General features: G+C 40.9%; 1 protein-coding gene across 1 annotated transcript in view; it reads left to right on the forward strand.

Annotated features, from left to right (window-relative positions):
* Positions 1–25,158, forward strand: part of UXS1 (UDP-glucuronate decarboxylase 1) — a 111,293-nt gene that overhangs the window by 39,606 nt on the left and 46,529 nt on the right. Inside the window, exons 5-7 of the mRNA XM_012555736.2 lie at positions 2,067–2,127; positions 8,861–9,041; positions 23,160–23,264. Coding sequence (XP_012411190.1) covers positions 2,067–2,127; positions 8,861–9,041; positions 23,160–23,264 — 347 coding nt within the window. The remainder of the gene's footprint in view (positions 1–2,066; positions 2,128–8,860; positions 9,042–23,159; positions 23,265–25,158) is intronic.

Below are 25,158 nucleotides of genomic sequence, written 5' to 3' on the forward strand. Positions count from 1 at the left end.
CCATCCTACACCGGAAACCATGTGTGTCAGACGATTTATGCTTTTGCTTAAGTTTTATTTCTTCCAAGTATATTTCCTACTTTAAAAAAACAAAAAAAAAAGCTGTTTGTTTTCTTTATGGTATAAATGGCATCTCAAATTTGATTTTGAGCTTTCAGACTGGCGCTACTCTAAGCTAGCAGTAATAAAGTCCGCTTCAGTGGGCACGTTGGTGTTCTCACTGCCTCTGATGCGTACGTCCTGGTCTTACTCGATAGTTTCCTCTCTCTCCACTTCATTTTTCAGTGTTCAGCTGGAATCCCCCTTGCCCTGTGACACTTTCTCTGATCATAGAGATTGTAGAGAATTTTGTTTCTCGTGAACTTCCACAGTGAATGAAAGAAAGTGACGAGTCAAAGATGGTGCCAGTGTTTCTGCCACAGTCCTAAAGAGTAGTTGTGCTGCTGGGCAGGTGGGAAGGTAGGGAGAGGGCCAGGCTGGGAAGAAAGAGAAGTTTAGTTGTGGTGTGGAACTTCTGGAGTTAAGGCTGGAGTCATGGATGTGGGGAGCTCAGAGAAGATCAGGGGACAATTGGAACAGGTCTGAGGGGTGCTTCGCAGAAGATGGTAGGAGTTACTTTGCCATTTCCCAGCTGAACAAGTAGATGAGTTGACAGAAGTGCTACTTCCCATGGGCTGGGTGCTGTGCTAAAGACTCGACAGTCCTTGATCCCAGCACCCGGTGAAGCAGGTGCTGTTATCACCTCCCTTGACAGAAGGAGCCCTGGTGGCGGCATAGTAGTTATATAAAGAGCTCGGCTGCTAACCAAAAGGTTGGCAGTACGAATCTACCAACCGCTCCTTGGAAACCGTATGGGGCAGTTCTGCTCTGTTCTATAAGGTCGCCGTGGGTTGGCAACGGGTTTGGTTTTGACACAGTAGGAAGCCCTGAGAAGCTGTTAGGTGTCTTGCGCTGGGGTCATAGAGCTAACAAGGGAGAAGGCGAGGATTCTTTCTCACCCATTCCTTCAGCCTCTCCCACATGCCTACCTGTTTTTCTAGTCTGCAGCAGTGACTTGACCTTGTAAGAATGTGTAAGCTCTTAATAGGGGAATTACTTCTACATGGCAAAAGAAAGCCCTTCTGCTCCAATGTAAGCATGCTTCCAGTCTTTCAGAAGTTGAGAATGTGAACCTGTTTCAAGGTCTTCTGCATAATGATCTGTCATGCTCTGTTCACTTCAGCAGTCATTAAGGAAGTGCATTCGTATCCTAGCACTGTGTTCATGCCGGGACCAGGGACTGGAAACAGTGCCTCCTGCCCCAGTGCTTCTGCAGTTAAAATAAATATTAAGCTGATTCCTCTGATTTTACTTAAAGGATTTTTGTTTCTGACTGGACCACTTTGAGAATAGGTATTTCAAATCTTCCCTTATTAACTCTCATTTAATGTTTTATATGCCAGTTATACCGCCTTACTTCTGGAAAATCATTGTGGATTGGGGACCCATGACACCTTTAGGGGAGCTGAGAGGGCATTGAAAAATAAGGTGGATGTGAGACTTAAGATAGGTTCAGAGAAGACCATGAGACCCAGAGAGTGTTGATGCCATATCGTTTTGCCCAGGTGCATGGTGCAGGAAGGGGGATGATGGAATATGAAAAATGCCCAGAAAAGGGTGAAGAAACTTGGTTAATATTTTCCTTTCTTACTCGACACAGTCTCCTGCATGGGGGCTGTGACTTCATGCAGCTGCTCTCTTTGTTCCGGGCCCTGAAATAACATTTTGAGAATCCTTCCTCCTCCCTCATGTTGTGCTGTTCATTGAACTGGTGGAGTTGGTGCCTCCTCGGCTTTTCCTGGGTACAATGTCAAGTCATAACCCAAACAAGGAGTAGGTTCAATGCTACCTGAATTCAGGCTGGCCAGTGACTCTTTGGTTCCCAGTGTGCTTGTTTTGTGGTAGAGAGAAGTAGCGAGAAGTAGCATTTTCAAAATCTGGCATTTATTTTGATGGTCAGTGGAGAAAATATTCACATGAGCTCTCTGATTTTTTTTTTTTTTTTTAAATCTCTTCATGTTATACAGCTTCACCCAGAAATACCCGCCAGTAAAATTTTTATCAGAAAAGGACCGTAAGCGAATTTTGGTAAGTTTGCACATCTGATTAGTAGTTGTAATGTTAAGAAATGTTCTTTTTTTGTTGTTGAATGCAACTCACATACCATAAAATTCACCCCTCCAAAGTGTATAGTTCGTGATTTTTAGTATATTTACAGAATTGTGCAACAACACCACAATCTAATACCAAAACCCTTCCATCACCCCAGAAAGAAGCCCCTTACCCATTCACAGTCACTTCTCATTGTCTGTTCCCCAGCCCCTGGAAACCACTCATCTCTTTTCTGTCTCTGGATTTTCCTAAACATCTCATAAAAATAAAATCATATAATATGTGGTCTTTTATGCCTGACTTCTTTCACTCAGCTTAATGTTTTCAAGGTTCATCCATGTTGTAGCATCTAGGAGTACTTCATTCCTTTTTGTGGTTGAGTAATATTTCATTGCATGGTTGTGTACCACATTTTGTTTATTTTTGAATTGATAGAGATTTGGGGTTGTTTCTATATTTTGACTGTTATGTATAGTGCTACTGTAAACATAGAGGTACAAGTTTTTGTGTGGACATACGTTTTCAATTTTGGGGGTATTTTCCACCTTGGAGTGGGAATACTGGATTATATGGTAATCCTGTGTTTAACTTCTTGAGGAAATGTGGAGCTGTTTTCCAGAGTAGTAGTGTTTCAACTTTTCTGGCTCATAGAACATTTTGATAAACATGCTGGTTCTTAATCTACTTGTTAAGCATCTATATAAATTCACCAGTGAAAGAAGCCCATTTAACTATTGCATAGAAAGGGTATACAAAGAGGTTGACGTTTTTGTGTTCTTTTCTTTTTAATAGCTACTTTATTGAGATGCAATTCATATACCATACAGTTCACTCATTTAAGGTGTACAGTTCAGTGGTTTTTTGTATATTCACAGACTTGTGCAACCACTATTACAACCAGTTTCAGAATATATTCATCACCCTATAAAGAAACCCCATACACGTAAGCAGTCAGTCCTTATTTCCCCCAAATTCCTCTACATCCCAAGCACTAGGCAACCACTAATCTGCTTTTTGTCTGTATGGATTTGCTGTTCTGGATATTTCATGTAGCTGAATCATACACTATATGGTGGTTGGTGATTGGCTTCTTTCACTTGGCATTACGTTTTCAAAGTTTATCCATGTTGTAACATGTATTAGTATTCCATTTCTTTTTATTGCAAAATAATATTCCATTGTATGTATATACCACGTTTTATTTATCCATTCATTATATGGGTCATATGGTAACTGCAGGTTTAACCTTTTTGGGAACTGCCAGACTGTTTTCTAAAGCAGCTGTATCATTTTGTATTGTCACCAGCAGGTTCCAATTTCTCCACATCCTCATCTACACTTGCTATTGTTATTTATCTGTCTTTTTGATTCTAGCCTTCCTAGCAGGTGTGAAGTGGTATCTCATTGTGGTTTTGATTTCCATTTCCCTGGCAGCTAATACTGTCAGCCACGTACTTCTTGGCCATATTTATATCTCTTCCTTGGGGAAATTTTTATTCAGATATTTAATCCACTAATCGTGTTATTTTTCTTTTTTATATTGAGTTGTAAGTGTTCTTTACATGTTCTAGATATCAGATATATTATTTGTAAGTATTTCCTCCCATTCTCTAGGTTGTCTTTTCACTTCTTTGATTATATCCTTTGAAACACTGGAGTTTCTAATGTTACTGAAGTCTGTTTTTTCTTTCGTTGCTTATGCTTGGTGTCGTGTTTAAGAGGTCATTGCCTAGCCAAAGGTTACAGACATGTATGTCTGTGTTTTCTTCTAAGAATTTTATAGTTTTGTTCTTATATTTAGGTCTGCGATCCATTTTTTGTTAATTTTTTTTAACATGGTGTGAGGTAGAGTTCCAATTTCATTCTTTTGCATTTGGATATGCAGTTGTCCCAGACTCCTTTGTTGAAAAGACTAATCATTCTTCATTGAATTGTCTTGACAACCTTGTCAAAAATCAATTGATTATAAATGTAAGTATTTTCTGGGCTCTCTATTCCATCAACCTGCATGTCTATCTTTATGCCAGTCCCACATAATCTTGATAACTGTGACTTCGTAAGATCTGAAATTGGAAAGTGTAGTTTCCAATTTTGTTCTTCTTTTTCAAAATTATTTTGGCTGTTCTGTATCCCTTCTATTTGCATATGAATGTTAGGATCAGCTGGTCAATTTCTGCAAAAAAAGTCAGCTGGGCGTTTGATAGGAACTACCATGAATCTATGTGTAAATTGATCTGGGGAGTATTGCCATTTTAACAACATTAAGTTTTCCAGTCCATGAACATGAGATGTCTTTCCATTTATTTAGATCTTCTTTAGTCTTTCAACAATTTTTTTGTAATTTCCGGAGAAAAAGTTTTGAACTTCTTTTGTTAAATTTATTCCCAAGTATTTTATTCTTTTTGATGCTATTGTAAATGGAATTGTTTACTTAATTTCATTTTTGGATTGCTTATTGCAAGTGTATAGAAATACAATTGATTTTTGTATATTAATCTTGTATTCTACAACCTCGCTGAACACATTGGTTAATTCTAATAGTTTTTAATAGATTCCTTATGATTTTTTATATATGAGATCATGTCTTCTGCAAATAGAGGTATTTTAACTTCCTCCTTTCCAATATGAATACTTTTTCTTTCATTTTCTTGCCTAAATGTCCCGACTAGAACCTTTAGTATAATGTTGAGTAGAAATGGCAAGAGCAGACCTGCTTGTCTTGTTCCTAATCTTCGGGAGAAAGCACCGTCTTTTCAACATGAAGTATGATATTTAATGTTTATCTGTGGTTTTTGCGTAGCTGCTCTTTATCAGGCTAGGGAAGTTCCCTTCTAGTCCTGTTCTGTTGAGTGTTTTTTATCTGAAGGGGTGTTCCTTTTTGTTAAAAGCTTTTTCTGTGTTTACTGACCTGTCACTGGTGGGGGAGTAGGAGTGGAGCATGGCTCAAGTGCCACAGACTTGCTCTCCTTACCAAGATTTCTTAGGTCTTAAGTAAACATTTCTTCATTTGTTGTATTCAGAGACTTTAAATGGTTGTTTTTTTTATTTTGTTTTATTTTTTAATCATGTTCACCAATCATGGTTGTTTTGCTGGGGAAGACGTTTGTGGTACTGCTTCCATTGCTATTCCACAAGAAAATTTTTTGTCTGTGTCCTTGATATATAAATGGTTAGTACACAAAGTTGTTTTTGGTTATTGTTCTTTTCGCCATCATCTATGTTTTAAGACCATGCATCCCAATCACCAAAACAATAGTTTTACTCCTGCATGAATGTCAGTTTGTTTCCCCACATAACCTCCCTTTTCTTCTAGAAGTTATAGAAGGTCGCTTGCAGTTTTGAGATGGCTTGCATAAATCTCACCCTGAGCAGACTCTGCAGTCTGTTACCCTTGTGTACTCAACTTTTTGGGTTATTTCTGTCTCATCAAAAATGCGTATGCACTTGAACAAGAATTGAGAAATATATCAGTGTCGCTGGTAGCAGAGAGAAGTTAATTTTTATAATCTTTTTGCTGCCGTGTGTCAGTTTGGTTAGAAAATCTGATGACTACACTGATGTACAAACCTTGCAGTCTTGCAAGGGTTATTTTTACTCATAATAATAAAGTCCTTCCACACGAGATGATTATCCTCTTGATGCTGAGTGCTATAGAGTTTACTTCACTTTTCAAATAACCACAACAAATGGACTTGGTGTTTTTCAATCATCTGACATCTCATAGGTTAAACCACATTGTAGAGTCATTTGTTGCCTGCTTCTGGAATGTGAATATATTGTTGCTAAAACTTAAAGCCTTGTCAGTAACTGTTGAAGCCTTAACACAATGAAGAGGTTTGTTCGGAAGTTCATTCTTTTTGCTAATTTGCTGAGCGGCCATGAGTTTGAATGCTGACCTTGAACTAGACCACTTTAGCTGCCTGTTAGCACCCACAAGAGCAAGAAGTAAGAATACATCGAAATGAGCTCATGCAAGTCTGCGTAAATTCTTCTAATTCATTTCGTTGTAAGAGGTGTTAAAGTCTCTTCTTCTACCATCTTTTAGGTGTTAGCTCCTTGTTATTCAAAGGGTATGCTTGAGTTTGGTGATTAGTTTTTCTGAGGAGGCTTTGTTAAGTGCTAAGCCACCTTCAGTTTTGTTTCTATTTTAAATGCTTGCCTAATGGCCTGAAATTGATTAGGAAAAAATTTTTTATAACCATCCAGCTATGTTACATAAATCCCCAAATATTTTAGATAGAAGGGAATTACTCACGAAAAACACTTCAAATGCATTTTAATCAAGACTGAAGTGCTTCAAATAATTTTATGCCACTACTGAAAGTAGTGAAATGTTGGAGGCAACCATGTACAATTCAGTACACTGCATTTCTGCTAGCTCTGAGCTGACAGCTAGGTATTTCAGGGATAGTGATAAAGTGAAACAGAACCTCTTATTTTAATAAACATTTGCATATAGATATAGAGTTACATTAAAAGTGGTTAAATTTCTATCTAAGAAGATAGGTTTTCTGATTAAAAAACTAGAACAGTTAGAAAAATGCAGTAAAATGAAGGTAAAATAAAATGACATCCCTCCCCCTGAGTTAAGATCTAGTAGCGAGCCAAATTTGCAATCAGTTATTTTTCTGGAAATCTTTTTTCATAGCCATTGTTCAGGCATACAGATAAAATGTAGGAGTCTAAAGATAAAACACGAACTAGCAAATTGACAGATAGTGGAGAGAATATGTAATTAGGAAAACTCTAGGTTTTTCTACCTTTACTAGTGATCTTGATCAAAAACTCAACTTCTCTGGGAGTCAGTTCTTATCTGTAAAGCAAAGGGGATTAGAAAAATCTAAGGTGCTCTCAGCAAAGAATGCATTTAGCTCAATGGAAGTTGGTGACCAGCAGGACTGCTTTCTCAACCATTCACGTTCTAAACCATTATGTTAATATTTTCATCAAAGTACATATGAATATGTGTTTGGTGGTTGAGGAATAGTTCTTCTTGGGACAGGCTTGATGTTGTCAGTCTTCCTTACCCTGGACATCTTTGCTTTCACCTGTTACAAACATTGTAATTATTTCTGAGATTTTGTTTGAACAGAGGGTGAATTAAATAGTTTTAAACCATAGACCTATAAGGGTTTATGTGTTTTTATTTTAGGTTAAAAGAGTTGGTGTTTCTCCTACTGGTAATTCTTTTAGTTTGAAACATGGGGTGAACTAGAATTTTGCTAATGCAGAGAAGGCATAGTGGAGAATGGAATAGGGTAGAGAATATAGTTTCACATGCAAAATTGTGCTTTCTGTGGGTATTCTTTTCTCTCCTACCCCCAATGCCCTTTCCCAAAATGAAGTACTTTCTATCTAGCCCCTTCCAATTATACTATATAATTTGAATAAAATCTTTTTATATTTAAAGACGTAATTGGCTTTTCCCATTTGTTGTAGTTTAAGGTTTAAGAAAACATGTTGTTGCTGAACTCCTGTTGTGACCCCTGTCAGCTGGATCGTTTGGGTGGAGAGTCATCACTACATGGTGTTGGCGTTCCTGTTCAGACGTTAACCAAACCCAGAAACTTCATCATTTGGGACTTCAGTCCACAAACAGCACCTATTCTTTATTAATTTGTTCTTATAGACAATTTGAAAGATACTAGTTTTTTGTGACATTTTTTAGCCCAGTTTAAATGTCAGCATACTTTTTTGGTAGTTCACCAAGTCTTTGCATTTTACTGCTGATTTTTTTAAAAAGTAATTGTTAACTTTGCAGTAGTAATATTAGAACTATATAAGTAATGTACAACATATCATATCTGTCATAAGACAAAACCAAAAAAGACCAAACCCATTGCCGTCAAGTTGATTCCGACTCACAGAGACCCTATAGGACAGAGTAGAACTGCCCCATAGGGTTTCCAAGGAGCACCTGGGGGATTCATACTGCTGACTTTTTGTTTAGCAGCCATAGCTCTTAACCACTACACCACCAGGGCTTCCATCATAAGACAAGAACCTTTTAATACTATAAAATGCTGTGTCAAGGAAAATGTTCTGAAAATTGTAAGGACTATGTTTTCTGTATTATTTACTGAGTGATAGTGTTTAATTTTTAGGTTACTTACACGTTTGGAAGGAACCCTGGTGGTGCAGTGGTTAAGCACTCTGCTGCTAACCGAAAAGTCAGCGGTTCTAATCCACCAGCTGCTCCACGGGAGAAAGATGTGGCAGTCTGCTTCTGTAAAGATTACAGCCTTGGGAGCCCTATGGGGCAGTTCTGCTCTGACCTCTAGGGTTGCTATGAGTCGGAATTGACTTGACGCCAATGGATTTTTTTTTAGAAGCTTTGAGATAGTATGACTTACTGCTCTGGAGTAAGAACAAAGATGCTGCTTTTAAAACCTTTACTGGCTTTCTTCCTTTCCCTGCTCCCAAATTTTAAGTGTGGCTGCACCCAAGATGGACCCCTGGTGGCGCAGTGGTTAAGAGCTTGGCTACTACCCAAAAGGTCGGCAGTTCGAATCCACCAGCCGCTCCTTGGAAACCCTGTGAGGCAGTTCTACTCTGTCCTGTAGGGTCGCTATGAGTCGGTACCGACTCGACAGCAATGGGTTTGGTTTGGTTTTTTGGGCACCCAAGTTGTAACTCTGTAAAGTCTGCCTTCATCATGTCCTCTTGTGTTTTTTTCTGGGAATGTTTTATGCACACGGACCTACTGCAGATAACCGGAGGTGCAGGGTTTGTGGGTTCCCACCTAACTGACAAACTAATGATGGATGGGCACGAGGTGACAGTGGTGGACAACTTCTTCACGGGCAGGAAGAGAAACGTGGAACACTGGATTGGCCACGAGAACTTTGAGCTCATTAACCACGACGTTGTAGAACCCCTCTACATTGAAGGTGAGTGAAAATGCCTGTGGTTTTTCTGAAAATAGTACCCTATGATTATTTTGAACTTTGATGAGTGGCCCGCCAGAGCAGCTAGATTGTGGAAGGTAAGCCGTTTTAATCAGCCACATTTAATGTTGTGTTGTCTGTTATTTTTGAAGTGGTCTTATTGTGTTCAAGGCACTCTTCTCGTTTCTGTACTAAAGAATGGCTATAAGGTGCAAATGGCTTTTATCTTCAGTATTCCATGGCACCTTTGATTTTGAAATCCACGGATCTGTTGAGGTAGGACTTGTGTAGTACACATCCCTGTTGATCAGCAAGTCTGATGCCGGCCCCATCTGCGCAGTTACTTTTCGCCTCTTATAGGTTATTAGCCAATTTAGAATGCTGAATTAATAATGAAATCCCACATTTAACTCTGTAAAGCCCAGTAATAACGTTGCCACTTTAAAGGAATTACGGTTTGGGAGTCTTAGATGGACTTTAAAAGGTCTCCCTTCTCCAAGATTGTCTAAGTCGTACTGATAAGAACTGCCATCAGGTGATTTAGTTGGTTGCTTAGGCTCAGACAAGGAGCCCTGGTGGCGCAGTGGTTAAGTGCTCGGCTGCTAACTGAAAGGTCAGTGGTTCAAGCTCACCAGCCGCTCCGTGGGATAAAGATGTGGCAGTCTGCTTCTGTAAACATTACAGCCTTGGAAACCGTACGGGACAGTTCTACTCTGTCCTAGAGGGTCGCTATGAGTCGGAATCGACTCAACAGCAATAGGTTAGGCTCACACAGGCTTTGCATTTATTTTTGTTTAAATCTGACCATAGCTCTGAGAGGTAAGTTGTATCGTCCCCATCTATATATATATGAAAAACTAGGATTGGGCCTTGATCTGCCCGGAGTTACAGGCTATTACGTGGCAGGTCCACAGTTTGGCCTCAGGTTGTCTGACTCCAAAGCTATTATTCTGCCTGCCTCCTCCTGCATTGTGCTATTTTCCATTATTACCAAATTGTGCATATTTTCCTATGTCATTAAAAAGTGTCTGAAAGAGTCAATTTAATGGCTGAGTAATACTGATATTCTGTTGTATGAGGATGTAATCTTATCCTTATTTTAAATTTTCTAGTGCTTTATTATAAATATCTGTGTTAGAATTTCATTTTCTTAGTAAAAAAAAGTCCAAATATGAACCAAACACTAGTATGTCTACATCATTGTCTGATGATTTCTGTTTCACTTCTACATCAGTGACAAATGAGCATTATCTTAAACTAATAAAAATACGTCGCTAATTTGATAGAAAACCAATGATTCAGTTTCCTTTCTTTGGTTACTAAAAAGAGATTTTCTAACACGTTAAGTTGTAAAAGAAATCCAAATCATTTATTTTCTCTTACCCAGTTTTTTTGTTTGCTTTCAGTATGTATTCTGTATAATAGCATGTTAGCCATTTGACACATACTTAGCATCTCCCCCCACATCTCCAGCCACACTTAAAATTTGGGAGCAGGGAAAGGAAGAAAGCCTGTAAAGGTTTTAAAAGCAGCATTTTAATTAGCCTTTTAATTTCATTGAAATTTTTTAATTTTATATAGTATTATCTGTTCATTTCCCCATTGCTATTTCTTCTTCTTTTAGGCTGTAACCGTCCCAAGATTAGGTAAATATTCAACCATGGTGTTTTTTGTTCCATTTTTTAACATTTAAATAGTAATCTGTCTGAGATGTATTTTGGGGTTAGGTGTAATTTTTGTAGAGTGAAATGAATTATTTAGATAATAGATGAATTGGCTCACTTTCCACTTAGACTTCCTTGGGGCTGCCTTGAGGGGTAATTGAGGTAACACATGTAACAAGGCTGGGGTAGACAGCATTCTGAAGCTGTGTCCCCCAGGCCTCCCTCCCCTAGTTATTTAGTCAAAGGCTAATCTAGGTACTGCTGTGAAGGGACTTGACTGATGGAATTAAGGTTATAAATCATCTGAATGTAAGATAGGGAGACTATCCTGGATTATCTGAGAGGGCTGAATGTAATCACCAAAACCAAAAAACCAAACCCAGTGCCATCGAGTCGATTCAGCAACCCTATAGGACAGAGTAGAACTGCCCCATAAGGTTTCCAAGGAGCGGCTGGTGGAGTCAAACTGCTGACCTTTTGGTTAGCAGCTGAGCTCTTAACCACTCTGCCACCAGGGCTCCAAGGTAATCCCATGAGCCCTTAAAACCAGAAGAAGAAGACCAGTTAGAGATTCCGCAGAAGAGATGTATTGGAGAGACGAGGCAGGAGGGGACATCCAAGACCTGTTGTAGCTTTAAAAAAGGCTGTGTGAAAGAAGCCTCGGTGGCACAGTGATTAAAGCGACTGACTACTAACCAAAAGGTCAGTGGCTCGAAACCACTAGCGGCTCCACGGGAGAAAAATGTAGCAGTCTGCTTCGGTAGTGATTTACAGCCTCAGAAACTGTGGGGTTGCTATGAGTCGGAATCAAATCGACTCGACAACAGTGGGTTTGGTTTTTGGTTTGGTGAGCTAGAGAATGCAGACAGCCTCTACGATCTGAGAATGACCCCCAGCTGATAGCCAGCAAGGAAACAGGGACCTCAGTCCTGCAGCTTCACGGAACTGAATTTTGCCAACAACCTAAATGAGTTTGGAAGCCAGTTCATGCCCAGATGAAAGCAATGCAGCCTTGCTGCTGATTTGATTTCAGTCTTGTGTGACTCGGAACAGAAATCCAGTGAACTACACTAACCCTGGACTTTTGATCTACTGAGCTGTGAGCTAATAAACGGATGCCATTTAAATCTCAGCATTTGTGGTAATTTGTTAGGGCAACAATAGGAGACTAATGTAAAGGCTTAGCGCAGTGCCTGGCCAGTTCGGGGAGTAAATCCTCCCTAAATGATAGCTGTCGTTATTATTATTCTCTTTTGTGCATGGCAATAAATGTTTGTTGACTGAAACTATTGATTATGTAATTTAAATACCATAGAGAAACCAAAATTTAGTAAAATTAGAATATTCCGAAGAAAATGACCTGCTTTGACTATGAGCTTTGATACTTCATAGCTGGGCTAGACCATTTCCATTGCTTCTGGCTATAGACTCTGTGTAGGAGTCATACTCACACTCACGCACACCACACACGTGCACACACATACACACCACGCACACACACACACACACCGCACACATGTGCGCGCGCGCACACACACACACACACACACACTGAACAGAGTCATACAATACATGCTCAGTACTTTCTGTCCTTGGCTCGAAGTGGTCAACTCCCACAAGTAGCGTTCATGTTGGGAGAGCGGAAGGCATTTCTCCACCTGTACAGTTTCAGGTGTCTCTGTTACTGACGAGCTTTCTCCTTCAGTGGCGTTCTCAGCCTTAGCATCGTGTTCTTCCGTGTACTTGATAATCTCCCCTTCTCCCACGCCCAGTCCCCCCAGCCCTTCACTCTGCCCCCACAGTGTGCACTTGACTCTGAACTTCTTCAGTGAAGAAGTGTATCATTTGATTTGCTGTGGTGATACTGTTGTGCTTTTTAAGATAACAATCCCCATTTTTCCCTCTGAAATCAAGACAAAAACGTGCGTTTGATGAGATTAGGTTCGTTTGATATGTCCCCTCCCCTTTCTTCCATTTCACATTGTCTCACAAAAAAAAACAAAAAACAAAACCCATTGCCATCAAGTTGATTCTAACTCATAGCAACCCTATAGGACAGAGTAGAACTGTCCCAGGGGGTTTCCAGGGAGCAGCTGGTGGATTCGAACAGCTGACCTTTTGATTAGCAGCCAAGCTCTTAACCACTGTGCCACCAGGCCTCCTTTTTGCCTGATAAGAGTGTAAAATTATCATCCTCAAAGTATATAACAAAGTACATACACCCAACTGTTCTATACATAATGCTATCTCTTAATGTCTTTTTTCCCAATAAAGGAAACTTTAGTTGATCTCACATTTACACGGTAGCAGGGATGTTCTTAAACTTTGAGAAGTATTTTGTGGGATTTATTTTGGTTGTTTGTTTTTCTGGGGCTCACAAGTTATTTGGATTACTGAGGCAACGATGGTATCACTTAATTTGGCAGCTTCAGAACAACTTCATTAATTTTCCTTTATCACAGATTTTCTCCTGTTTATAGAGTACAACCATTGTGTTTTAGAAGCAAAGGTATCAGCCATGTTATTCTAACTTTACGTTTTAATGAGCAGCTACTATTGTTCTGGACACAGAATGTGGTGGTAGAATTGGAAAGGAAGAGTGGAGTTGCAGTGTATTGAGGATCAGGATCGAGAACAGGGTATTGCAGAATTCAGGGACTGCCAGGTAGTAAGGATTATAAAACCAGTTAAGACAAGAGGTGCTGTTACCACAAAAAATCACAGGGGTTACAATGGGGATTCTGTATTTTCTGGGTTGAAGTGTAGAGAAGGGATATCATTGCATTGGGAGGAACTATAAGCACTCATTAAACTAACGTAATCTGAGTGTTTTATTGTTTTTAAAAGAACTCTGGATTAGATTTTACCAACCAGGGCATTTCAATTTGGGATGTCGAATCCACCTTGCAAAATACTTACTTCTGGAAAGAGTAAAGTTAACTCTCTTTCCAACCCATCTGCTAAGGACATGGTGAGGTTTCTGAGAAGCCAGGTTGGGGGGTAGCAGGTGTGTGTGGGTTCTGTGAGTGAGATGACAGAACTACCAAGGAAGCTAAAATGGATTTCAGTGCTGGGGATGGCTCCTTGCTGCGGCCTAGAGGGTTGGAGGATGAACGCTTGGCCATGCGAGGGCCCTGCTGAGAGCCAGGATGTCTGAAGGAAGAGCCCATGTGGTCTTATAGGCAGATTGGTAAAGCACAGAACGCCAAGTGTGATTCTTGGAAGGGCCTTCAAAACTGAAGCTAAGTAAAATACTCATTCAGTTGAAAGCTCACTTAAAAGATAAAGTATAATAGGAAGGAAACACTTAGAACTGGGGTTATGTTCTTTTTGGAGTCCCTGGGTGGTGCAAATGGTTATCATGCTCCTGCTTACCGAAAGATTGGAGGTTCAAGTCCACCCAGAGGTGCCTTGAAAGAAAGGCCTGGGATCTACTTCCGAGAACTCTACGGAGCACAGTTCTACTCTGACACACGTGGGGTCACCACTGAGTCGGGGTCGCCATGAGTCGGGGTCGACTCAGGAGCAACTGGTTTAGTCCATTTGGTTAAGAGAAAGAAAACATTAGATTATTTAATAAAGAACAAGGTGGAAAGGAATCTTAAATTCTTCTCTCTTTTCAAGAAATACTCTAATAATAGTAATGCACACTTGTTGAAAATTTGGGAAAATATTTTTTAAAAACAGAATTTTTTTCTTAATCCTCTTATCCAAATATAACCTGTTATTAACATCCAGTCATTTCTCTAAATGTGATTCTTTTTAAAAAAAAATAAAAACATGCTTGATAGGAAATATAGGTATATTGTTCAGATTTTTTAAAGAAATTAAAAAGATCGTGTATGAAAAGTCTTCCTCCTGCCTCTGTTTTCTATAGTCCCATTTCATAATGCCGCCACTGCCCCCGCAGGAAACTGCTATCAATAATTTCTTTGTATTCTTCTGGAGTTTTTTTATGTGTACCAGCTAATACAAATAGGTATTCACAGTTCTCTCTTTTTACAGAGAATGCAGCACATTACATATTGCTCTGCTGCTTATTTTTTTCCGTTTATTATATCTTGATGATCTTTCTATATCATACATAGAGACCTACTCCATTTTTTTTTTAATGGCTGCTTAGTATTCTATTGTGTGACTTTATTAGATCTCTATATAGAGACATTTTTATCCTCGATATTATTTTATTCCTAGTATACTACATTCCCCAGCATATGACAGTTTATCTCATTATTCCTATATTGTTGGATATTTACCTTGTTCGCAGTTTGGGGCCATCATAAACCTTGCTTCAGAAAGCAGCCCGTATCCAGTCTGCGTTTCTGTCATTATCTTAGGATATGTGGTTAGGCTCCTGATATGTAGAACCCGTGCCTCCTCAGAAGCCTCCCTGATCTTCTTTCCCACCATCTGCATAAACAGGCACCTTGAGACCAGCATTTCTATAGGGAGCAGAGATACACTCTCATAAACCCGTTGCCATATTCCAACTCATAGCGACCCTAGAGGACAGAGTAGAACTGCCCCCACAGCTTCCAAGGAGCAGCTGATGGATTCAAACTGCCAACCTGTTGGTTAGCAGCTAAGCTCTTAACCACTGCGCCACCAGGGCTCCACTATGCTGTCATAGATAATCAGATATCTGGAACTTGTAATTGTGGAGAAGCCGTTCAGGAAAATAAAAGCAAAAAATGACAATCTCTAACCCTCACTGAACACTTCCTATCTTCCAGGCACTATTCTAATCACTTTATATGATTAACGAAATTCAGTTCTCACAATCGAGTGAGGTAGGTAATTATTATCCTCATTTCATAGGTGAGGAAACCAAGACATGGAGCCCTTTCTGTTGCCCACTTTCAACCCAGGTGCCTAAATCCCGTGAAAAGCCAAGAGGGGCAGACAGCAAGAGAGGGAAAACAGAGAGTCTGGAGCAGTTAGCACCCAGACACCCTGGAGCTGACCTGGCAAGGTGGGACGGAAGCAGTGTTTGCCAAGGGTACTGGATCCATATTTATGTAGACGTTTGAGGTGTTCTGCTCTGATTAGAATATTTTTGTTAAATTACAATATAGACATTTTCTTTCTCAAGTTACAGTTTATATTGCAAATGTAAACAGAAAAAGCAGAGGCTGCAGAATGTACAGATTTCCTCCTCTGTTTAAGTTGGAGCTGTGGAGACTTTCTAATGTGAAGCTCGGGGCATTATAAATGCTTCCTCACTGTGGTGGTATCACAGGTGAACCCACCAGTGTTTGCAGGAGTTGCTGTGGGCTTGGTTACTGGCGTGTAGGAAATTGACACGCTGGCAACACTAAAAGGTAACCCGTGGTCCCAGGGACCAAGGCAGACCTCTGGCATGTGTGGTCTTACCTTTGCATTAAGCAAATATTATTTGATATGAAGTCAAGGCAGCATCCCACTCTTATTACTTCTTTATGCCAAGAGAAATTTGGTCTGTACACTTTGGAAAGCTCTAAATCGTCTTAAATCCTTTTTCCCATCATAAATATTGGTGTTGAGGGATAAGGGTTGAGGCTGTGCTGTGGATTTCCATGTTGTAGAGAGTGACATCTTGTAAGTAATATATATGCCAGGTCCCTGGCTTGGACTGTAGAAAAACAGAACTCTGTAGCGACTATCTTCATGATGACATTTTACTGTATACTAGATAAACATGCCAGTTCACAGAAAGAACCATGTCTCTGTTTTATTTTTTATTTTTTCCACAGTCTTCAATTTCAAGGTGAAAATCCTTAGTTAGACCTTATCAGGGTGGAAATTCTGTAGGACGTGGCATGGGTCAAAGTACAAAGTTGGAGACTGGGCTACATTAAGAACTTTCAATACAGTAAAAATCAGCGGGGAGCTGCAAAACGTGCAGTCAGTTTTTATGTGAATTTTCCCTTGGTAGAAGATAACAATGGATTTTTTTGGTGATGGATTCTAAACATTAGGTTTGGGCTGTCCTAATAGTTTTTCAATTTCTACACTTTTTTTTCTTCCGTATTTATGTATCATTTACTACATGGATTTCAGGCACAATAAAGTTCACCATAAAAACATACTAAAAAAACCAGTTGCCGGCAAGTTGATTCCAACTCATGGCAATCCATGGGTGTCAGAGCAGAACTGTGCTCCATAGGGCTTTCAGTGGCTGATTTTTCTAAAGTAGATCACCCGGCCTTTCAGGGAACCTCTGGGTGGACTCCAACCTGTAAGATTTCTGTTAGCAGCTGAGTTATGTTAACTGTTTGCCCCAGCCAGGGAACTTAAAAAAAAAAAGAAAAGCACATAATGAAACCAGACCACTGCCCTCAACTCAATTCTGACTCACAGCAAGGTTTCCAAGGCTGTATGTAAACCTTTACGGAAGCAGACTGCCCCATCTTTCTCCTGTGCAAAAAAACAACCATATAGGAAGTTCATTTGTGGTTAGGCTAGTTGGGTTTTCCCTTCTCAGAATTTGCAGGAAGGCAGAGCAAGCCTCAGCTATTCCACCCCTTGTCTGTCTTCTTCCCAACACAAAAATAGCATGTTTGTGCTCCTGGAGGAATGCTGTTTTGCATCTGTTTTAGGAAATTATGTGAAAAAGCGTGGACAAATGGCTGGCTTTGTTGTTTAATTTTTCATTTCCTTGATAATTCATGTGAACTCTTTTAGGCTCATTTCTTAAGGGTCTTATTTCACTAGCTGAGCACACGGCCCTTGTAAATGTGAAAGGGTTACCGTAGGTTCACTTGGCGGTCAGCATCTAGAGACACACCACCAGCAAGTGAACGGGCAAGCCTGGCTTTTCACCTTTTTCCTCCTCTCTCTGTCCTCAACTTAAAGTTTTAAATGCTGTGCTCATTTGGGTGTGCTTTGAACTGTACAGCTGACGTGCTTTAAGGGTTTTTGTTTCTGGTCTGTGAGGGTTAACTTCGCTGCTTCATTTACATTCTAGAGCTGGTTGTTACTGGTGTTTCTTAGTATTTGCATAACACTTCTCATTGCTGATTATTTTATGCTTGTTCTGAAGTTTCTCCCCTTCTCTCCTCTTCATAATTCCTTGCCAGATTAATTAATCAACAGACTCTGGTGCAACCTCCTTTTTAAGAGGAGAGCTGGAGTTACCGTCATTACGACCTGCAGTGTGTTAACGTTCCAGGCAGAGCACGTGATAATAGGAGAAGAGGGGCTGTTGAAACTGTGGTCTTTCACACTGGTAACAAGTTCATCATAAATAGGATGCATCAGAGTTGCTACTGAGAAACTTATTCTCTCACAGTCTAGGAGGCTAAAAGAATGAATTCAGGGTGCCGGATCCAAGGGAAGCCTTTCTCTCTCTGTTGACTCTTGGAGGAAGGTCCTTGTCATCAGTATTCCCCTGGTCTAGGAGCTTCTCAGCACAGGGACCCCGGGTCCAAAGGGCACGCTAGCCTCTGGCTCTTGTTTCTTGGTGGTATGAAGTTCCCATGTCTCTCTGCTCACTTCTCACTTTTATATCTCAAAATAGATTTACTTAAGACAAAACGTCATCTTTTAGATTGAGTCTTGCCTTATTAACATCATAGAGGCAGGATTTACAACACATAGGCAAATCAGATCAGATGACAAAATGGTGGACAACCACACAATACTGGGAATCATGGCCTAGCCAAGTTGACACATATTTTGGGAGGGACACAATTCAGTCAAAAACAGGTGGGCTGGAAGCAGCAGTTAGGGTTAAACTGTCAAATGGTTTTTCAAAAAGGGGTGAGGGATGGAACATCCTTTTGGATAAAAAAGACCCAGTTTATGGTTCCTCTCTTCACTTGGCTAACTTTTCTTGAACAATGTTCCTAGACTGGACCATGCCAGAGCATCATGTAGGAATATTTGTTTTAAACTGCAGATTTCCAAGCCCACTTAGAAATGCAGATGCAACTAATCTGTAGCAGTGCCTCCGGAATCACATCTGTATAGACTCCGAGGTGACTGAGGCGGGTCTGCCCTTTGAGAAACACTGCCCTCCCCATGGAGTGCAAAGCTCTGTGGAGAATTATAAGGAAGAAACAGGCTTGCTTCTTGTGCTCAATGAGCTTATCGTTTCGTGAAGAAGACGTGTACATGAGTCACTTTACAAGGCAGAATGAAGTAATTGTTAACTAGAGGTGCAGGCAGCAAGTTGTAGGAGTGACTGTTTCTGACTAGGGGCAGTGAGAAGCCTTCCCATGTAAACTGACGTCTGAATTGCGCCTGGAAGAAGAAAGCTGGGACTTGAGCACGTGAGAGACAAGGATACAGTTTACTGTTGGAATATTCCTCTATTTGATGTGAGGGAATTACCATGCACTCCCCAAGGCAGACTTGTTTTCCTCTTGGTCGTTAACACAGTCTTTCTTTCCCTGCATATGTTGTTACCTCAAGAGTAAAAGTGAGTGTTGAATATTTGTTTTGTAAGATCACAACCCATACAAATTGATTTACACTGTCTGAGAGACTTGGGGCAGCCCCATCTTGTGGTTTGCAAATCAGGTGGGAAGCAAACTAAAGTTGCAGGCACAACCTAGTTGTGCCCTGTGGTTTACTGTTAACGGCTGAAGAGGTCTCCACATTTTTTCTGGTTTGAATCTGTCAGAGTCCCACTCAAGAGAGGCAGCAGGCGTGACAAGGCTTTTGGCAAACAGAAAACAATGCCTGTTATGGATTGAAGTGTGTCCTCCCAAAAGATGCGTTGAAGTCCTAACGCCTGGTACCTGCGAACATGACTGTGTTTGGAAACAGGGTCTTGGAAGATGTTAGCAGTTAACGTGAGGTCATACTGGAGTAGATGACGGATGTCCTTTTATAAAAGAGGAGAAGAGACAAAGACAAATACAGAGGGAAGACAGCCAGGTGACAGTAGAGTTATGCAGCAACTGTAAGCAGGGAACGGCTGGGGCTGCCAGAAGCTGAGCGAGACAAGGAGGGATCTTCCCCGGGATCCTTCAGAGAGAGCACGGCCCTGCTGATACCCTGAATTAGGACTCCTCGTCTCCAGAATTGTTAGACTATAAATTTCCATTCTGATAAGCCACCTACTTTGTGGTGCTATGTTTCAGCCGCCCTAGGAAAGCAGTACAGTGCCTACCTGGTAGAGCTGATGATCTGCTACTTAAACAAGTCCTTGAACTTTTAAGCAGAGTTTGTAAGAACTGATGCATTTTCATACTGGCCATATCTATACGTTAGACTCTAAAACTTGAAAAAATAAAATGGCCTCAGAATTTATGGGATTTTGTGAGACTTTATTAAAATAAAAAGATCATGTTAACTTAGAATTCGCATAATAGGATCTCTGTCTGCTTTTTATTTTTAGCTGTTTTTCAACTCAAAATATCTCATGGGGTGGGAGAGCAGTCACAGGGGTTTCCTCTCGTTTGGATAGATCCTTTCATTAACTTGTGTATTGGCAGACAGCTTTGAAAGATTTGTGTTTGCTTAGTTCTCTTAAAGAGATTTTTTTTTTCTATAGCATTGATTCTATTTTTTAATTAACTCGGTAGTTGTCAAACTTGGTTCTTTGTTGTTTTTTTTTTAAATTTATTTGTTGTTGTTGAGAATTTAAAGGTCTTGAATTTCTTGGCGTAGAGCATCTGTGTTAGGCTGTGTGGGTGGGGCCCAGGCATCTTTCTTTCAAAAGCCTCTCTGGGTAACTCTGCCTAGAGCAAAAAACCAAACCTGTTGCTGTCGAGTCGATTCCAATTCATAGCACCCTACAGGACAGAGTAGAACTGCCCCATAGGGTTTCCAAGGAACGGCTGGTGGATTTGAACTGCTGATCCTGTGGTTAGCAGCTAAGCTCTTAACCTGTGCTGCCAGGGCTCTCAACCTAGAGCAAGGACAGAGACTCTCTAGACTGAACTGTAGTGGCTTAGGACCACAGCTTTTACACACCCAGGATTGAGAAAGGGAGGGGAACAAATATCCAGACCAAAATTATTTATTCCTGACTTCAGCTTTGTTAAAGTATTTACCCCACTGCACTAATAATCTTTTTTCTTCTGCTTTCACTTAAGTGCCACTTTAAAATAGGAAGACTTTTTTTTTTAATTACCTCAAGTATTCACTAGAACAATCATGGTGTTATGAATTGAATTGTGTCACCCAGACATATGTGTCAACTTGGCTAAGCCATGATTCCCAGTATTGTGTGATTGTCTTCCATTTTGTGGTCTGATGTGATTATCCCATATGTTGTAAATCCTACCTCTGTGATGTTCATGAGGTAGGATTAGAGGTAATTTACATTAATGAGGCAGGACTCAATTTATAGGATTAGATTGTATCTTGAGTCACTCTCTTTTGAGATATAAAAGAGAGAATCTAACAGAGAGAGGAGGAACCTCCTACTACCAAGAATGAAGAACCAGGAGGGAAGCACCTCCTTTGGACCTGGGATCCCTGCGCTGAGAAGCTCTTAGACCAGGGGAAGTTTGCTGACAAGAACCTTCCCCCAGAGCCAAAAGACAGAGAAAGCCTTCGCCTGGAGCTGGCCCCTTGAATTTGGACTTCTAGCCTCCTAGACTGTGAGAGAATAAATTTTTCTGTTAAAGCCGTCCACATCTGGTAATTCTGTTACAGCAGCACTAGATAACTAAGACACATGGCAGAGAGGCCCCACAGTTATCAGAACCTACAGTCTCACATGTTGTTCCTGTCTCCCTTGATGCATGTTCCTGGTATAGGAAAAAAATATAGTTACTAGGGACCTGCCTTAGCGATTTCCTGGGCCTAGGCAAACTTGAAGCCCCTTCCCAAAGATATTGTCTCCATAGAATCCTCCGGCTGTTGCGTTTTCCCCTGGCTTCCGACGAGTTCTTGCCTTAAGGTGACTGCACTAAGCCTCCCAGGCTTACACACTCAGGCTAGAAAATCCTGTGACCAGTAGCATGGATGAGAAGGAGCGCGGAGCGCTAACCTCAATCATAGTATAGTGTTCTCTGTGGGGAGCTGCCGTCCTGCCTGCTTGCGTGAGGATAAGCACTTATCCTCCAGCTCCCACCGCTGGGCAGGGAGCTTGTGTCAGGGAAACAGTCCTGGATGCCGGAAGTGACCGCATGGGTTCCCACTGCCATCCGGAGATTAGAGGAGATTTTCAGAAGGACAGGTGGTGAGTGGGGATGTGCAGGGGGGTGTTTGCTAAGAAAATTAGATCGGAGAATTCATCATGAGAACTGGGTTTTGTTTTTCCCGAATTTGCCTGTTTTGCCTGGCATCTCTGCAAACTTAGTCTCCTGATGTATCATAGCATTGCCTGGACGGGAGGAGGGTGGGGGGCAGTGGGTAGGAACCAAGGAGGTGGAACTGGGGAGGGCCAGGAGGCAGAGAAGGGTCCTCGCTGGTACTCTGTTGCTTGGGGGCAGAAGCTGGATGCAAGGGAGGTTAATTTCAAAGCTCCATTCCTCGGCTCTCTTGTGGATGGTGGGTGTGTTACCTTTCACCTGTAGCTGAAATGGAATGAAATGGCACAGAAATGTCTAGAAGGGTGACTTCCCTCCTGCCTGGCTATCTACCACTGCCATTTCACAGGAAGAAATTCAGTCCACAACAACCCTTCTGATGTGTGCTTGGTGTAACTTGATCCAGGAAAGTAGATGATTTGGGGACCAAAACCAAAAACCAAACCCGCTGCTGTCGAGTCGATTCTGACTCATAGCGACCCCGGATGATCTTAAAGTAGAGGAGCCCTGGTGGCGCAGTGGTTAAGCGCTCAGCTGCTAACCTAGAGTTCAGCAGTTCAAACCCACCAGCTGCTCCATGGGAGAAAGATACGGCAGTCAGCTTCTGAAAAGATTGCAGCCTTGGAAACCCTATGGGGCGGTGCTCTGTCCTGTAGGGTCAGTATGAGTCAGAATTGACTCTACAGCAGTGGGTTTGCTTTTGAGTCCTAAAGTTAATGCCTTTACAGGAGTGGAGTTATGCAGAATCCAGATTCTTTTGCCGTTCTCGTGACTTTAAAAACCACCTTCCTTAACCATTATCTCAGGGTCTGGTTTTAGGAGTGTGGGATACATAGAAATGAAGTGGAAGGCCATTTTCTCCTATACTTTTGTGCTTTTGTGTCAGATTTACTTCATAGATTATAAAACATGGTTTACTTAAGACTTTCATGCTTAATTCTCAGTCAGGAAGATCCATCTTATGTTTTGAATGCTGGCGTTATCTGAGATAAATCTTTGCGGGGAAAAAAAATCAACTCGATAATCAAATTGACTCTAGTTGGAGGAAAGCAAGGCTCAAATAATTGGCCCAGAACATGTTTTTGGTGCCAGATAATTAGACTTTCTATTTTTGTTTAAAGTTTTTCTGGTTAGAAATGTAAATTAGTTTCTGTGAACAATAATACGTTAACCAGAATTTTGGTGGAAGTTACAGTACAGTTTCTAGGAGTTCAGATTTTTTTAGTGTTTTTCTTGGAAATGATATAGTTCCATTTTGTCTCTTTTAGTTGACCAGATATATCATCTGGCATCTCCAGCCTCCCCTCCAAACTACATGTATAATCCTATCAAGACGTTAAAGACCAATACAATTGGGACTTTAAATATGTTGGGTAAGTTGTCAATTTCTTGTTTTGCTGCTCTTACTGGGGATGTTTTAGAAGATTTCAGCCATAGGTAACTGAGTGTTCCTTGAGTTTGATCTTGTCCCTTATGTCTCCTCCCTCCTCCCCCTGCCAGTGTTATTTCAGTGCGACTTTAGTAACCAAAAGGTCAACAGTTCGAATCCACCAGCTGCTCCTTGGAAGCCGTGTGGTACAGTTCTGTTCTGTCCTATAAGGTCGCTATGAGTCAGAATTGACTTGACAGCAATGGGTTTTTGGTTTTTTTTTTTTTTTAATTTGCTGTGAGAGTGTGTCATAGGGTGGGCGGTCTGACTCCCGTACATCATAGTGATTTGGTCTCTGTTGCCTCCGTGTAAATCCCCGCAGAGTGCTAACCTTCATTTTGTAGTCATCACGTGTATGTCCACACCTACCATATCTTAGATGTGTAGCTGTGGAGAATATGTACATATTAGGGTTTAAAATTAGAGACATGCTTAAGTTTGGCACGAGTTTAAAGAACTGGGGTGTTTCTACTTCTGTGAAGTACACGAATGTATAGAGACCCAAGTGTATTCGTGGTTACTAGCGAGTGGGGGGATCATTTCTTAAGGGGCGCTGAGTTTCTGTTAATTAATGGTGGTGGAATAATTTGGAAACAGCAGAAATGGTTGCACAACATGATGAACATAACCACTGTCACTGAGTTGTACATTAAAAAATGTTGAATTGACCCATGTTTTGTTTTATACACACACACACACACACACATATATATATATATATATATATATATAAAACCACAAAAAAGCAAAAAAGAAAACAACTCGGGTTTTGGTTAGCTGCAAAGTGGAAGAAAGGAACCACTTTTTAAAATTTCAAGTAAAAATTGATTTATAGGAATATTTAAAACAAGCTACTTGAATGGATTTGGGAAATACAGTACTAAATTTTAATTTGAACGAAGCATCGAGGCGAAGGACCCAAAGGCAGCCAGAGATTGGCTTGTACGTCTCTTAGACTAAACATTTGGGAGCGTCAAGCTCCGCGTGAGGTAAAACGATCCATTCTTGTCATCAGGAAAGGGAGTTTGTTCTCCTCTTTGTTCTTGTCTCCTGTCCAGGTCAGTAGACAGGACAGAGTGTTTCTGCCTCTGCTGAGCGGTGTGGCAAGCTCTGACGGCCCCTCCTTCCCCCCGTTCCACATTCTCTCTGCCCTCCACCTCCTGCCTCCCTCGTACCAAAAGTAGACACAATAGACGAAGCACATCTAGCACATGACAGTTAAAAGATGTCATTTTTTCTACCTGTTTACGAAATGCAGTTCCTGTGCCCGGGGCTCTGTGGTTGGGGATACAGATAAGGATTATACTCAGGTCCTACTCCCAGGAAACTTAAGCACCTCGCAGGGGACATGATATTTGGGTGTACCATCAGTAATACGGAGCCCTGGTGGCACAGTGGTTAAGAGCTTGGCTGCTAACCAAAAGGTTGGCAGTTTGAATCTACCAGCCACTCCTTGGAAACCCTATGGGGCAGTTCTACTCTGTCCCATAGGGTCGTTATGAGTTGGAATCAATTTGATGACAGGGGATCTTTTGAATATTTCAGAAGAGATTGACTTAAGACACACCCTACACTAATACTGTCACATTAACATAAAGAAAACCCATCCTCCAATGGGATTATAACCCCAGGGATAAAAAACAAACCAAATCCGTTGCTGTTGAGTCAATTCCGACTCATAATGACCCTATCGGACAGAGTATAACTGCCCTGTAGGATTTCCAAGTAGTGGCTGGTGGATTCAAAACTTGACCTTTTGGTTAGCAGCCAAGCTCTTAACCACTGCACCACCAGGGCTCCATCACAGGTATAGGGGTTAGGATTTACAACACATTTTT

This window comes from Trichechus manatus, unplaced genomic scaffold (genome assembly GCF_000243295.1).
Source record: "Trichechus manatus latirostris isolate Lorelei unplaced genomic scaffold, TriManLat1.0 scaffold00004, whole genome shotgun sequence".
In the NCBI taxonomy this organism is placed as follows: domain Eukaryota; kingdom Metazoa; phylum Chordata; class Mammalia; order Sirenia; family Trichechidae; genus Trichechus; species Trichechus manatus.